General features: G+C 50.5%; 1 protein-coding gene across 1 annotated transcript in view; it reads left to right on the forward strand.

The window, feature by feature from the left end:
• Positions 1-2,618: 2,618 nt before the first annotated feature.
• epha4b (eph receptor A4b) overlaps positions 2,619-16,717 on the forward strand; it is a 50,432-nt gene continuing 36,333 nt past the window's right edge. The window contains exons 1-5 of the mRNA XM_029831146.1: positions 2,619-2,802; positions 11,379-11,443; positions 15,112-15,312; positions 16,009-16,116; positions 16,189-16,540. Of these exons, the coding sequence (XP_029687006.1) occupies positions 2,691-2,802; positions 11,379-11,443; positions 15,112-15,312; positions 16,009-16,116; positions 16,189-16,540 (838 nt within the window). The 5' untranslated portion in view covers positions 2,619-2,690. The remainder of the gene's footprint in view (positions 2,803-11,378; positions 11,444-15,111; positions 15,313-16,008; positions 16,117-16,188; positions 16,541-16,717) is intronic.

Genomic DNA, 16,717 nt, shown 5'->3' on the forward strand with positions numbered 1-16,717 from the left:
CACACACACACAGGCTAATGCCTCTGCACAAATGCCAGCGCCAAGCTGTTGCCTATAATGCGTTCAGGCTGTCACAATAGAGACATTACCACATGAGTGAGCGGCTCTGAATGGGACGGGTGTGTGTGTGTGTACAGACTGTGGTGGCTCCGGGGGGGAAGGCAGACGACCCTGTCATCACCTCTGCCCCTCGTCACCATAAATGGATGCGCACACTTGCACACATGCTCCTCCCAAAGAAGTTTTGATTTTCGCTATGAGCTCTTTTTTTTCTTCCAAAATGTAGTTGTTTCCGAGGGCAACGGGGACACGGAGCCGTGCAGCTCATTTGCTTAGAAGGATGGATGAATTAAGGAGGTGACCCATCCGGGCCCAGCAGGGCGAGGGGTGAGAAACAAAATGAAAGGAGTCTAAGGCCTGGAGTGAAAGGCGAGGGCAAAGAGGAGATCAGCGCTTCCTTCTGGAGATTCTCAAAGATCTAGCTCTGAAAGATGAAAAAGCACGAGCAGAGCAGAGCAGAGACACCCGGAAGGGCCACAAGGGGACGGAAAAGCTCAGTTAGGGGACTGTTAATGCACGTGTGATGTGTTCTTGCATCGTTATGTCCTGCTTTCTGGGGTGTGTGCAAGTGTGTGTGTGTGCCTGTGCCTGTGTGTGTGTGTGTGTGTGTGTGTGTGTGTGTGTGTGTGTGTGTGTGTGTGTGTGTGTTTCTACTGGAGGGACTGACAAGGGCTTAAGGGGGCTGTGACATGCTGTCACTGGTGGAATGCATGACAGCGGTGTTTTGTCGCCCTCCAGATGAATCGGCCCACAGATGAATGCGGAGTCATGGCAGCAGAAGGAGGAGGAGGAGGAGGAGGAAGAGAGAAAAGGGGGATGAGGGAGCTAGCAGAAGGAGAAGAGGAAAAGGGATCTATTTTTCCTGCACCCCACTCAATAAGGAAATTAGGTCATCCAAGGAAAACCATTGTAGGGAACAAATCGTAATCGAACCCTTAACAAACTGGTGGAGGAGGCTGAATCACCCCCCCCCTCCCACACACACACACACACACACACACACACACACACTCTTTGGTGGCACCGGGGGTTAAAACTGAATTTTGGGATAAATCAGCACGGCTTTGACAGTTTTACGGCTCTCTCAGGAGCCTCGTTTGGGACAGCAGCGTGATGGAGGAAGGTTGCTGGTGGTAAATATAATTGTGGTCACGATCCTCCCATAAATCACGTCGTGGTTATATCACATTTGCACAGGCAGTAGACGGAGGTGGGGCAGGATCGCTGCGAGATCCCCTCACCGCTTTGTTTTCAGGGGACAGCGAATGCAGCGGAAGTGCCAACAATTATGTCCTCATCCAGAGGCACCAGGAGCAGGGCTGCACGCATCTCTGCAGGATGTGGACGGTTCAGCACCAAAGCATGCAGGTTTCACTCTGAAAACGATTACTCCCCCATTAGAGGAGTCATTCGAGACTGAAAATGAAACGGTTCCTCCTCTCCATCTATTGCAGCTGCTAAATGTCAATGATTTGTAGTCAGATTTAATCAAGTTCAAAATTTTCCCCGATTCACTGAGCATTCCGTGGGCGCCCAGCCCTCAAAACTCTGACGGGAACGCTTCAGTCTCTTGCTTCTTAAGCCTCACATGTGTGCTCAAAGTGTATAAAAGAGAGGAGGAGTACAAACATGTTCAATGTGCCCTTCAGCCTCCAGTCAGAGGCAGAGATGGAGGCTTTTGCCACTCAGGCTCCGTCAGGAGGATGTGCTAAAGGAGAGGACTGAAAGGTCGACCCTGCACACTCTGGCTTCTCCCTCCTCACTCATGTCACACAAGTTATTTATTCACACAAAGCTAAGCTGTCACAACACACAAACACATTTATACCCTTCCATTAAAAATGATGGAGCCTGTTGGCCCCCCGCAGCGTGAGTAAAATCCGCAAGTGGACCAAAAAAAACCAAAACACACGCGTGGTGTTGAATACCGGCAACATTTGTGCGTCAGAGCTGCAAACTGTCTGCAGGAAGTGTATCAGTAACAGGGCAGAGAGAGGGAGGCCTGGGCTGACACTGATCCAGCAATCAGCATGTGTTGGTGTCATTTATCAGAATAATTGGCAGCACGCAGCGTCATGCCGTATATCCCAACAGCTCTGGAGGAAAGGAAGGAAACTGCTCACTTTATACGGTATAAGTAATTAGCCTTATTTCAATATCATCGATGTTCATTTTAAAAGCAGCTGAAATGATCAAGGACAGAGCCGCTCTGCTCTTTCTTTGCCAAAACACAAAGGCACGCAGACACAAGAGCCTGAGCTTTACTCTGACCCTGTTCATGTGGCAGCTTTTGCACAATATTAAGATTATTTGAGAAGGGGATTACGATCTCTTAGTTGTGTTAACTCCAACACAACTAACTAATGTTTATAGGTGAGATGCGCTTATTTGCGTCGCCATGCGCGCAAAAATGAAGCGTCTCCAAAGACCTGAACCGAGCGACTGATTGTCTGGCTGTGGAACCTCCTGCCCGTCCTTTCCCCCGATCCCCCTCTCTCTCCCTCTCTCCCTTTCGCCCTCCCTCTCTCTCTCTCTCGCTCTCCCTCTCTCTCTGCGCTCAATCGCAGCGCTGCGCTCCACGACTCGACACCGCCAACAGGGATGCAGCGAGGGCGCAGCGCAGCCTGAAAATGGCACCACGCGTTTTGTGGATCTATCCGTCCCCTTCCCTTCTTTCCTTCCTGCTCCTTTTTTACGCGCCGTGGCCGTGCCGAGCCTTACGGAATTACCCGGAGAATGAAGGTTGGTATCCCGGCTCTGGGGAGGGTGGGGGGGGGGGGGGGGGGGGGGGGGGGGGGGGTGCGGTTGATGCCTCTGTGGACGGGGAGTCTTCGCGGCGGGGACAGAGTGACGGAGACTCCCGCTAAGTGCTCCGCTCGGTTCTAAATTTTACATGAAGAGAAAGAAAACTGTTGGTCACGTTTTTCGTCTTTTCCTGTCACGGTGGCATTAAATTTGTATGGCATAAACGCACGGGCAGCCGCGTCACACTAAAGATAGACGCGGCTGCTGTGGATTTGCACTTTCTGACTTCAGAAAAGCTTCCAGATTAAAAGGCGCAACGATCTTTCTGGCTTTACTGGCAACTTGTATAAATCACACACCATTAAACACCATCGACATCTGCGACAAAGTGCCTTAATTATGTTTCTTTTTATGAGAAGAAGCCCGACCGACCGTTTTCTTGCGCCTTCTCTCTGCAAACGCGCAGCAGTGATTTCATTGAATTTGTCACACGCTGCTGCGGACTCCCTCCTAGTTATTGTATTAACATCGATGCTTGGTCCCAAATTAGCCTCTTCATTTACTTATCAACTACTCCTGGTGGCTGAAACGCTGGAGAGGGCTTGTTTAATGGAGAAACTGGCAGCAAAAGGGAGAAAATAGCCCAGGAAGAGAGATGCACAGCATTTAGGAGAGGTTGCATGTTACTAAATTGACGTCTGCTTGTTGCTGGAAGGTGCACAGCTTCAGTTGGACTGGTCACTCTTCTGCTCGCTCCCGAAAATATCCCCAAAAGGTCCAGCCAGGTCTTGGTCACTCAATCTGTGGCCTTGTTCTGCGGGAGCTTTTCCACTTGTTCCCGTCTTTTTTTTTTGGCACCTCAATCAAAATGAAGCATAGAAAAGATTGGGGGAGGGGGGGCTACCATTAATGCCCGACTTAACTGTATACGGTGTATGAATGTATGTCACAGCCCCCAGGAGTTCGCTTGGAACAAAGGCTCTGGAGACGAGGAGCGAGAGTGAGGAGCAGCAGAGACAATGAGACACTAACATCCTGTTTAAATATTCATCCAAATCACAGCCAATGATTCAGCTAATTGGGAGGAAAGGAACTGTTGGTTTTGATAATTGTGCACGTGTGTGTGTGTGTGTGCGTGTGTGTGTGTGTGTGTGTGTGTGTGTGTGTGTGTGTGAGCCAGGGGATGACAAAGACAACCTCTTTCCCCATCCTGATGTGTCAAACATACCTGTCTATGTGTGAGGAGGGTGTGTGCCCCCACTGGGACCCCCTCCACTCTTCTATTTTCAGCAGAGCCACATCTGCGCGCGTGTGTGTGTGTGCCGTGAGCTTGTGCGCTCGCACCCACACCGTCGGTGCTGTTCCAGGAAACCTTTCCCCTTGAGTGTGTCTGTAGATACACACTTCCCAAGGCTCAATTAAGGGCACGGTCCCTTCGCCGGAGCTGATTGCGAAAGGGTCAACGAGCCGGGTTCGCCGCCGGAGCCATCGATCCCCGCCGAAACTGCTGACCTTTGCAAGAACACAGCTTGTGTGGGCGAGATCAGCGGGATGGCCAGAAAGGCCCGAAACTGCAGATCTGGGAATATGAGACGGTGCTGAAATACACAAGTTTTTTTTTTTTCTTCTTTTGGAGGAGTGCTGGCTTCTGCCAGCAGAGGGCGCTCCACATCCTGCGAGCCTGGACCCAGAGGCTGCCCAGCAGGGGCGGCAGGGCTCGTTTTTGTCACGTCGTCCTGCCTTCGTGCACTCACGGTGTGAGGAAAGGGAGCAGACTCCCTCTTTTCTCTCTGGCCTCCTCCCTCTCTCCTGTGGGAGATCTGTGGGATCGTCAGCACCGTGCTGTGATTGCACACTTCATATGGGGAATTTTTCACTTCCCTCCCAGTCCCCCCCCCCATGAGCTGGACGTAACGCTCCAGATTTAGGAGAGAGCGGCCGTCACGGGAATATTATGACTCAGCTCTGACATATGTGATGAGGTTTACAGTAATCTGTAATTGGTCTCTGGGACTCCGCTACACTTTTCATTAAATTGGCCTCAGGGTGTTGCGGGTGGATCGGCGGCGTTGCCTGGTCGGGTTAATGTGAGGGCGAGCAGTTAGTGCATAGGCAAGCGAATGTAAAGCGCGCCCCCTCCTTGTGATTCACACGAGACCCCGGCTGCGGTATAATGTTAGGTCAAAGGTCCCCTCCGCTTTAATTGCTTTAATCCATAACGGTTGCTTGTAGTTATCGGCAGAGCCATACCTCATTACGCGTGCGTCTCCCTCGCGCGTGTGTGTCCGAGAGATTGCTGCGCTCCCATGTCGCAGCCGTGACCTTGGATTGAGGTGGATATAGATCTCTGTTCACATCAAAGACAGGAAGCGACGTTCTCCCCCACTTTTTAACCTCTTCCCCACCAATCTAACACACTTACATCTTTATACCATGAAGCAGGTAAAGCAGGGGGGCCCTATATGTTTCCGGCTGTGAGCCTCAGCACCTATACAGCAGCTGCTTAACATAGGTCCTTCGACACACACACATGCACACACACGACCCTGCCTGCAGTCATCTCCCTCTAATGTATGGCCGGGGGTGTAGTTTGGTGGTCTTGGTCCAGAGAATGGTGTCATGTAGTCCCGAGGCTGGCTGATAGATGGAGGTTATAAATACAGCTCAGTGACAGAGAATGATTCTGCTGTGAGGGCTTCACCTGCTGGATCTAGTGTGTGTGTGTGTGTGTGTGTGTGTATGTATGTGTGGAAGGGATTAAATGGGCAGTTTACAAGCACTCGTGAGAAGAAAAGCAGTAAGAAAAGTGACTTTTTCTTCATATGTTCACGGTGTTTGTATCAGGATACACAGGCTCTCATTTTTAAGTGTTCCTGTTTCCCACCACATCATGTAAAAATGATTCCACAGTTCTATGCACACACACACACACACACACACACACATTCTAGTACCGGTGTCTTTGTGAGGCCCAGACATCCCATTCCCGATGCCTAACCCAAGTCATCCCATCCATATGCTTAACCATAACCCTAATCCTTACACCAACCTTCACTTAAACACAATCCTAAGGTGAATCAAAAACTTTGAAGCAGTGGAAATTGACTTTTTTTCCAATATTGAATGCACGCATCCTCACCAGGAAGGTTTGTTTGTGGTTTTACCGGCGATTACTTTCAAATTTGCAGCCTTTCCCACCGCTTTCCTGCGGCTGAAAAGTAATAAATGGTCACTCAATGAAGCCATAAATAACCACAAACCAAACTAACCCCAAGTATCGACATGCACAGCGTGGTTCTTTGAAGGTTTCCTCTAAAACCAACAAGCTACTAGCGAAGCTTTAGACACAAATACGGACGCCGCGGTGAATCCATATGATCTCAGCCTCCCGTGCGTGCGTGTCGTGCACATATGGAGCTGCACTTGTCTCATCTTTTTGCATGAGTGCTTCACTTGACCCCCGAATTCATTAAAGCCAGAGACTTTTCTTTGGTGCGTGCTGTCTAATAGCTGGGGGGGGTTGCTGTAAGTGGTCGCCGCCACGTCTCCTGACACCTCTCCTCAAACAAGCCCGCTAACTGTTGGTCCAATGACCAGCCGGCCTTGACCGCCTTCTGCCCACTACTATCACAACTCTTCCTCTCCCCGTGTTAACTCTTACAGCCCCTCCTTTGGCGAGCACGTGACACGTGCGCCGCGCCCCTCTTCCTGACCTTTAATATGGCTAAATTGAATTTTGTTGTTTTTCTTCCGGCTTTCTCTCCTCGTTCCGTCTCGCTCTGGTTGTTTACTCTGTGGGCTCGGATCGTGCCGTTTCTGCGAAGGGCTGCCTCAAACAGTTTTGCAAACACACACACACACACACACAGAGGATTTGGGTCAGCCTGCAGATGTGTTTGCTGAGCTCGACCCTCTGACGAATGGCGCCGTTGATCTGCGGCATCACAACAGAGAAAATATCCCAGATCAATGGCGCAGAGTTTGATGCCATGTGTATTCTCGCATGTGTGTGTGCGTAAAGGTGGTTGAAAAAGTTTCCCATTATAGAGAAATGCAACTTTTTGCTCTGCACACCGCTGCAGACATTAAAGAGAGGACTTTAGCTTGTGTGTCTAGCGCTCATAGAAGCTCTCTAAGTGTAAATTGGTTTAAGTTTGACAGAGGCAGCGGACAGACTGGCTGCTGGAGAGACAATCAGCAGGGGTGTGTGTGGGGGTGTGTGTGATGAAGAGAGCAATAGAGAGCAAGAGCACATGTTCTTTTTTTGTACCAACCATAGCAACCTGTCAAAGCACACGTTTATGTGACATGTGACTATTTGCTGTGTCTCTGCTGCTCTAGTTGGGCCAATTTAATGTCCTTCAGCGAACCAGTGTGTGACAGCCCCGCGCATCTGTCAGATACTTGGTCACGTGATTTTGCGAGACCATTCAATTCAAGGGCTGTCTAGCGGTCATGTGACAGTCTGTGACACTTTTGTAGCTCGTGTTATACAGAAGGGAACTGAATTAACATGGTATGTAGCCGTTGTTGGGGGCTACATGGGTAAAATCAAGGAGAAGTGCACGTAGAGATGGAACTAAAGCAGAGACCAACATGTTAGCCTGTCGCTAAGGATGCTAATGTAGCAAACATTAAAACTTGTCCCGTTGTGTCAGATATGACAGTGGAGCTACTGACTTTTGAGATGATGTTTTTTTTAAAAGCGCTGGTGCAAATGCACTTGAAATGCGAGCGAGCCCGAGAGGTTTTATGGCTCCCTCTGAAACTAGGATTTGAAACTTCTGAAACCAGAGCGCAGCACATCAATCTTTTATTCCTGTAATGAAGTTGAGCGTGGATGAATATATGATGAGTGCGCCATTGTTCTGGATCGTCCTTCGGTAGCAGAGACGAGCAGCACAAGATGCAAATCATGGTGTAAATATATACATCTCCCAGCGTTTGCTGACAATTGATGGTGATTAAGTCACCGCCACGCTGCCATCAAAAGTAGTGTATACAACAGGTGGTTCAGTGTCTTCTGCAAGGTCTTCGTCGGTTCTGAAGGGATTGTACTGTACATGCATCAGCTCAGTGTGTGTGTGTGTGTGTGTGTGTGTGTGTGCATGTGCTGCTCTCTGCCCCTTGATGGGATCTTAGTGTACTAGGGAAGGAAGCTTATTAAATAAAAACAAGTGTCTGGAGCTGACTCTGTCACAGCTCAACACTGTGAGCACTCAGGTGGCACACACACACACACATGCACACATGCACACAGAACACACACTCCAGGGCCTCTTCTAGCAACAAAGTGGGGCAGCGCTCCTGTCGCATCCTGTCAGAGCGGCACCTTTTGTGTCCCGCCAGTGCCGATGAAATCACACGCTGGGCTAATGTGCCCCAGCAGAAAGGTCGGCCAGGTTTAAAATTTGCGAGCCTAAACAGCTACACAACATCCACTCCGAGGATTTCATTATGCGCTACTGTTTTGGTCCTCCCTCGAGGCTTGTGTGGGGAGACGCCCCCTTCATCGACCATATCGAGGGTTGCTCCGTTTGAGCCCTTTCACCTCCTGTGGTTTCCTCATGTCTGCCGTTCATTAGCGTGGCTACGGTGCAAAATCAATACAATCCAGCACATCTGCAAGCAAAATACCATTAAATATCTGTCCAAATGGATCTATGCGGAATTGGACTAAAAACTGGTGTCCGGCTGATGCAAAAGTCTGTCAGGCTGGTTCCCGAACACGTCTGCTGGGGAGAAAGTGACTAATGTGACTACAGCGACCAAGAGAGGCTTGATGTGACGCCAGCGTGCTCCTCAAGTTCAGAGCTAAACTCTTCCCAGCATGCTCTCTGTCAGCCTGTTTGTTGCCCTGACAACGCTGTCTGTCTTTGAAGTACACTCTCAATGATGAGGGGGAGGGTGATCTTTACGTGCACTCATACTTTGATATCGGCCGCATGAGTGCATGTGCACAGGTCCCACATGTTTTTTTTGCTGTTAAGATTTATCGCATTTTGTATTCCAGCGTCCATTTTCTAGCAAGTTGATGTTAATAGAGCTCAAAGTTGTGTATTTTCCCCATTTTGGTTGTTTGACATTGTTACTTTCAGAGAGAAAAAGTATTTAGTTAAAGTTTTTCATCACCTGAGGCTTTAATGTTGCTTTAAATGCATAAAAACAACCATGAATGCATTTCTGATACACAAAAGGCTTTATGAGAAACCCGTGTGTTATAATTGCTCCACAAGCTAACTTCAGATAATTAGCATTTAAGTTTTAGAGATTTTTTCTCTTTATTCGGAATGTTTTGCTCTACACGAGGTGCTGATTTCCTATAAATGCTAATGACTGCGGCATCAGCAGAAACGTTTGAATCTCTACGTGCGTGAAAAAAAGCTGATTAACACATGCAAAATAAAAAAAATCTGGGCGTTAGAAGCGAAAAATTAAAAGAGCGGTGGTTCTGTGGCCCATTATCGCCATCTCTGCAGGTTTACTGTGAATTGTGTTTACAGATCCCAGCGTAATGCCCTATATTCAGCCCATATTGTTGTCTGTGTGCTGGTGGTTTTATTGAGCAGTCTCCTAGTGGCAACACCACCATCCGTGTGTGTGTGTGTGTGTGTGTGTCTCTGTGTGTGTATAAGCATCCTGGCAGCTTTGTGTGCCAGTCAGCCTGTTGGCAGCCCTGTTTGAATCTTGGCAGGTGGATTACAGCTTGCTGAAGCCCAGTGGAAGTGGTGGATGCTCCGAAGAAGGAGACAGAGAGAGAGACAGAGAGGGAGAGAGGGAGGAAAGCGGGCATCCCAGACAGCGAAGGGCACCCTTGAGGAATCAAAGAGGAATGAGAAGAAGACAGACGTGATTAGAAGCAGAGACTGGAACCCTGTTCGCCTCTGATCTATAAGCGCCTATTTGAGCGTTTATCTGCCCACATAAAGAAATGTCTGATCATCATTGAGCCTCGTGAGAATCAATAGAGTGTCCCTGCGAAGAATGTTGTACAGTTTCCATTCTGGCCCTGTCAGCACGCAGGAAGCAGCGGCGGATACATAATGGATGAGCCATTGATTACCAGTGAGAAGCGGCGTTGACTGGAGGAGCTAAAGTGTCCGCGCGCAGGTGTCTGGAAACGTGTCGCTGTGTTTTTGGCAAAAGTGGCTCTGGACTCCTGACGCGTTTAGGAAGAAGCTGGTTTGGATGCGTGCCGTAAAAACGCCAAAGGCGTCGGTCAAATCACAGGAAGTCCCGCCTCCCGACAGGAAACAGAGCGCAGCAACGCCACGAAGGACAGATCAAAGCGTGATGTTTGACTGCGCGAGCCTCTTTGATCTCACGGGGGCGGTTAAAGAGAAGGACGGCGGTTTGATTCCCGGGTCTTCGGAGGGTACGCCTCGAATTAAAGCTGCCGTTTGATCAGCTTCTCTGACAGAGACGAAGGCGATACAAATGTAGTCCATTACTGCCCTGAAATCACACATCATTATGTTATTATGTCCAATTTCTCTGCGCCGCACAAACGCCCGTGAACCGAGGAGAAACCGCCTAAACGCTCTTTAGCCTCTGCCAACACACACAAGCGCTGGAGGCTGCCGCTGACCTTTTCCCGCGCGGCAGCTCTCCGCCGCCGTTCCTGTCTCAGCCCTCGTTTCTTCTCTCCCTCCGCCTCATTATGGGGCCGACACGTAGATCCTCCCGCCGCCCGCTCGGCCGGGAAAGTACGAAATGCCAGCGAAGTGTGCGAAGAGCTATAGCGTGGCAGGGAGAGGAAGACAACCCGGTCAATGTTTAACGCCGACGGGAGGTAACGGGCTCCTAAACGGGCCCTCGGATGGAGAAATTAGGCTGATCGTCCTCATCCGCAGAGGCTTTTATTCTAACGGGGTTTCAGGCGAGTTCTAATCCGTGTTGATGCGACTCTGATGGAAATCCAGAGACCTTGATGGACAGAAGAAAGAGAAAAGCAGCAGTCACCACAGATGGATGCCGATTAATTATTGATGATCAGAGCTGAAGGCTTGTGTTGAACCTGAAGGAGTCACACACACACACACACACACACACACACACACGGGTGGAGAGCAGCGCCCTGAGCTTGGGCAGGTTCTCATTATACCTCCTGCTGGTCAGCGCGCCACCTTCCTCCTCTATCCTCCTCAGCCTCACCTGTCTGCGTCCGCCCTTCATTTCCTGCCGCCGCAGAACGAGCGCACACAGGAAATGACACACTCAATTCAGTCAAGAGCACACTTCCCCGCAGTGATGAATGACATGTTTTTATTGAAGTTCTCCCCAAAGAATTGCTTTGATATGATTGAATCCTTATGATAATCCTCATGGTTCCTCAGTTGGGGGGGGGAAAAGTCGACTTTATGCTTATTTTGGCTGCTTAAACCTCCAAAAACAGATGTATAACATGCAAAGGCTATTAAAACATCAACCTCAGATGTCGACCAAACCTTTTTTATCTGGTTTGATGGTGTCATTGAAGCGACATTTCACTCTCGATGCTCTTAAAGTTGGAAATTGTTTTAGAAACGAAATCCCTCATTTTCAACCGAATGATTCCGTGTGTGTCGTTGCAGTGACGTTGCTGGACTCCATGTCTGCGTTAGCAGACCTGGGATGGGAGGCATACCCTAATGAGGGGGTGAGTATGTCACACGCACACACACACACACACACACACACACACACACACACACACACACGGACACAAATCATTAACACAGAAGGAAAATGTCTGATCACTGCTAGCATGTTATATTTGAGGAAGATGCGCACTGGCTCAGAAAATGCAGTCATTGTGTGTGTGTGTGTGTGTGTGTGTGTGTGTGTGTGTGTGTGTGTGTGTGTGTGTGTTTGAGCGCTTTTTGCTAAATCAGGCATCAGCAGGGGGGACATACAAATTATTTCTGCTCTGCTGCAGAAGCCGTGATACTGGAGGCTCCATTTATTACGTGTTTGGGAAGGAGATAAGGGCAGGGAGGCGGAGGAGTGACAAACCCTTCGGTAATTGAAGGGTGGATGGCGTGCTCTCGCAGCGCTTTGTGCCGCCAGGTGTAGGGACCGAGGAAGTCTGGAGCGCCGCCACCGTGCCCCAGAACACGACAGCAAGCCTTAAGAGCGGAGAAAGATGTGGAGAGCGTGAAGGACGGAGGGCATTCAGCGACGGAACAAGAGCGTGATCTGTACGTCACTTCGGTGCCGAAGGGCTCTGAATGAGGCCCGTTTCCTTCGGAGAGCCGCTTCCCCTCGTTCCCCTATTCAGCGTCGGCGTGTTAAATTGCGGGATGCCACACGCAGTTTCATGGTTGTGCACAGCTGAGAGGCGGCTGAAGTGAGCGGAGCTGAGCACGCTTGTTTTCTCGAGCAAACAGAGCAGGCGGGGGGGGGTCGGGTTCACTGTATAGGAGAGCGGGGCCGGATCACTGCGCGTCTCCTTCCACGTTAGGCTCAACATTTGCTGGAATTTTGGAGCGGGAGTTACAGTTCTTGACCGTCTTTACTGGTTAGCATTGTCCTGCAGTATGAACCCACATGGTGTTAGCCGCAGCTCTGTCCGCCGCCTCTGTCGGACCACGATTCAATTAGCTGGAGGCAGCTCAGCGGTGCATGTCTAACGTCTGGACTCTCGCTGGTCGCCGCAGCTTTCTCCCAGGGTCCAGAACATACAAAAATAGCTAGCATAATTACCCCTAATAGCTGTGAGCGTGTCTGGATGGTGATCTGGACAACATTCCCGAAGTCTCCCCGGCAAACCTGCCACCGATGACTGGATGTTCAAAGCCTAATCTCCAGAACAACTACTGATATAACGGGTAATGGGCAACAGAAGAACCCATTACTGTTTGTTACAGAGCCAGATAAAAGAGGACGGAGCAGGAATTTTAATTCAAAGCGAGAGTTGGACCTCAGCTCTTCTGCTCAGGCACTAGAATAGCTAACAAGGCTACTTTTGATGGAACGAAACGTTCTCAAAACGAAGTGAAAGGATCGGGTGGGGGCGGAAAGGTGCCGTGGCTGTTAGAAGATCTTGTGTTTCATATCAGAGGGATTATCTCTTTGACCTTTGGACATCAAAACCTTCAGACTGGCCTCAGTGAGCAGCAGTTCCCACCGACTGCAAACCGCCGTCTGCACGAATTAGTCCAAAATCACACTTGACCCCCCGCAGGTCAAACATAATCCAAGTCGTGCAGGGCCGGATGTACCCGAGACCGCGTGGAGTGACCCATTTCTGTCACCGGGCAGAGCGGGGAGACCCTGCAGTGGGGGGGGGGGGGGGGGTCCTTGTGAAGGATCCAAAACAGATGCGTCCTAATGATGTCGTTTGAGGCCCCACAGCATCACTCCTCCTCAGATCCTGGCTCACCAGCGACACCACCCCCACCCACTCACTCTGTGCCCCCCCCACACACACACACACACTATGTTTGGAAGCCAATTACGTGCTCGTAGGTGTGCCCGTCACATGATTGCGGTGATGTTATGTTAAGCCGGCGAACGGCTGGAACTCTGAAACGTCTCTGCTTCACTTCAAAGCAATCAGGCGGGCCCGCGTGCTGATTGGCTGCGCTGATTGAGGGTTGGGGGGGGGGGGGGGGGGCATGATAACTGGTCTTCAGCCTGCATCAACACAAGCAACTCCTTATGTGCGTGTTAGCAAAGCTGCATAAACATTTTCTCAGGCCTGTTTTTGGCAGCCTCTCGTCCTCCTGCAGGGGAAGTATCGCTCCCAAACACGGAGGCGAGCCGCGCCGCACCGGTACGGGCACCTGCGAGCGGCGCCTGGCGAACGTGACGGAGAACAGACTCACCAGCAGGGGAAATAAGTCACTCACCAGGAAGTGGCATTAATCCGCCCACTCTAAACTTTGTCCACAAAGAAATAAACAGAGACATGATAAAGCTCTCTTTATCCCTCAATGTCTATTCCCATAAATGCGTTAATCACCCCTCCCTGAGGACTCAGCTCTGTGTGTGCGTGCGTGTGTGTGTGTGTGTGTGTGGGTGGGTGTGTGTGACCGTCCTGTGATATCCGACTGCTCTCAGCTCTGCACAGATGGGACTGTTTAGCTGCCAGTCCGGCCTGTAATTTACCAACATTTTCTTTCCCTCTCTTGTCTCTTTTACTTTCTTTTTTTTCTTTTAATTGAGCCGCGAACTGTTGATCTCGGGGACTCTCGGCAGCGTCCGCCCGCGTCCGACCCCTCTGCTCCCGCCTCTCTCTCACGCTCTTCTGAGAGCGTGATCTCCGTGCGGTTACGCAACAGAGTTTTCTGTGAGCATCTGAGTGTGTGTTGAGAGCAAAAGTGTGTGTTTTCACTGTGACGTCGGTGCTCAGGACATGGAGATGATACCCAGCAGGCTTCATCAGGCTGTCACATCCGATCGACCTCTAGCGTCCGCGCTAAGCCCGGGCAGAATTTTCCTCTGCTCTCTCTCGTCACCTCTCACTTCTTCTACTCTCATTTGAACGATGTGACACATTAGCGATGACAAGCTAGCCACTTTTGTGCGCCAGGTGTGTTTCCAAGAACAAGAACCCAAGACAGGAGCTAATTCCCCCACCTAACCTACTTTTGTCGGCCATTAAAACTAGTTAGCGTGCGCTAAGTGAAAGGATTTTCCCCCTTCTTTGAAAAACAGTCCTTTCTCTGTGACTCAGATGCTTGCGTTGCTGTCTGTGAGCACGTGTGCAGATAGAAATGTTTTCCTACTCATGCGAGAAGTGGTCTCAATTACAGCCTCGCTCAGAAGTGGAAACAGATGGCGGCAGACAAAGTAACTCTGTCCTACCTCCTCGTCTCACTCTTTCACTCTCCGCGCTCCTCCGGAGCTAAATCGGGTGCTCGCTCCAGACAAAGGCTGCCCTTCAGTCATCCTGACGCAGATCATCCCTCACGCTCACCCAGACACGCTAGCAGAACACGCAGCCTCGACTATCGGGTTCGCTTGGAACCGCAGCTCATTGAACTCGGGCCCAGTTTTCCCAGAAAGCAAAAACGGTGGTGCTGAGACGGTTTTTTGAGTGGCGGTGGAATGAAACGAGTCCACCAGCAGAGTGGGGGCTGTTGTCAGCTCGGCCATCCGCTGCCAGGTCCAAATTTAGTCTTCCATTCGAATATTAATATCTTGTTTGAGAGCACTTTCCCCCGCACCAAGGAAAACTGTTGTCTCTTCCCTGGGTTGGCCAGGCTCCTTGCCACCCTTCCACAGGTCCCTCATCTCTGTTTATTTCCAAATTCCTTTGATTTCCCCCATAAATCTCCTCCTCAAATCTAAACTTTCTTCCTGTTTTTACTGCTTCCGCAGTGGGAGGAGATCAGTGTGATGGACGAGAGGAACACGCCCATGAGGACCTACCAGGTGTGCAACGTCATGGAGGCCAACCAGAACAACTGGCTGAGGACGCGCCATATCAGCCGGGAAGGAGCGCAACGCGTCTACATCGAGATCAAGTTCACGCTGAGGGACTGCAACAGCCTCCCCGGCGTCCCTGGCACCTGCAAAGAGGTCTGAGGTCTTCGGTCTCCTCCTGTTGTCCACTTCTGTTGATGGCGAGAAAAGTTGGGGGCGATTATTGTAAACGAGCCAGTGCATGAAGCGCGTTTACTCCGCGATTCGGCTTTTTTCACCCGACACAAAGATAGCATATTTTGTTTTTCGGTTGGCGCAGCTTATTTATTCCTGCAGAAGTGACATTTTTGAAACATCTGATGATTAGAATTAGCCAGACGCCATTTGGTGTTTTCATTTAAAAAGATTTGTTTGCAAAGCGCAGTGAAACAAATGAGATAATTACCCCCTGAATGGAAAGAATAAATGTCGGTGGCTGAATATCGGAGGATTTGCCACCGAAGGTCAAACTGCTGGCTTGATTAACAGCAACAACAGCGAGTAAAAGCCCACAAATGGTGTCCCGCCAGTCCGGTTCCACTGCTCTTTATTCGGGCTCTGAAACGAGGAGAGGACGCGAGGCTGTGAGACAGCGCAGAGCTGCACTTTCATGGAAATGCAGATGGTGCTGCTGACTGGCCGTCAAGACAGATGGAGCGAGATTTGAAGAGAAGCAGCAGAGGAGCTGCAGAGCTTCAGGGGCCTTGTTAAAATTTCACAGTGGATGGAGACTCGCTTTTGCTGCATGATAATCTGCTGCGGCCCCTGATTTCCTCTCCCTGCTCCTCACCAGGACGATCTTTTATTTTCCAGACCTTTAACATGTACTACTACGAGTCCAACAACGCTAACCTGTGGTTCATCAAGGAGAGCCAGTACGTCAAGATTGACACAATAGCCGCGGACGAGAGTTTCACACAGGTAAAAATACAAATGAGGGCTTAAAGGGTGGCGGCGGCGTCAAGTCTCACGTGTGTGAAACGCCCCCTGCAGGTGGATGTTGGAGACCGCGTGATGAAGCTCAACACGGAGGTGCGAGACATCAGCAACCTGAGCAAAAAGGGTTTCTACTTAGCCTTCCAGGACCTCGGCGCCTGCATCGCTCTGGTCTCGGTGCGCGTTTTCTACAAGAAGTGCTCCCTCACCGTGCGGAACCTGGCCCAGTTTCCCGACACCATCACCGGCGGGGAAACGGCGCTGGTGGAGGTCCACGGCCTGTGTGTCAACGCCTCCGAGGAGTTCGAGGTGCCCAAGATGTACTGCAGCGCGGACGGAGGCTGGCTGGTGCCGATCGGGAGGTGCGTGTGCAAGCCGGGCTTCGAGGAGAACAAGGACTTCTGCCAGCGTAAGTGTGTGTGTGTGTCTGTGTGTGTGTGTGTGGGGGGGGCAAAAAGCTAACGCTAACGGCGCTCGTGTTTGGCAGCCCGCACGAGTGAGTTCTGAGGCGTCACGTGTCCATCCCCCGGGCTTGTTTTCCAAAAAAGTAAAAATAAAAAAATCCATTTCTGCAAACGTGGAACTC

This window comes from Takifugu rubripes, chromosome 22 (genome assembly GCF_901000725.2).
Source record: "Takifugu rubripes chromosome 22, fTakRub1.2, whole genome shotgun sequence".
In the NCBI taxonomy this organism is placed as follows: Eukaryota; Metazoa; Chordata; class Actinopteri; order Tetraodontiformes; family Tetraodontidae; genus Takifugu; species Takifugu rubripes.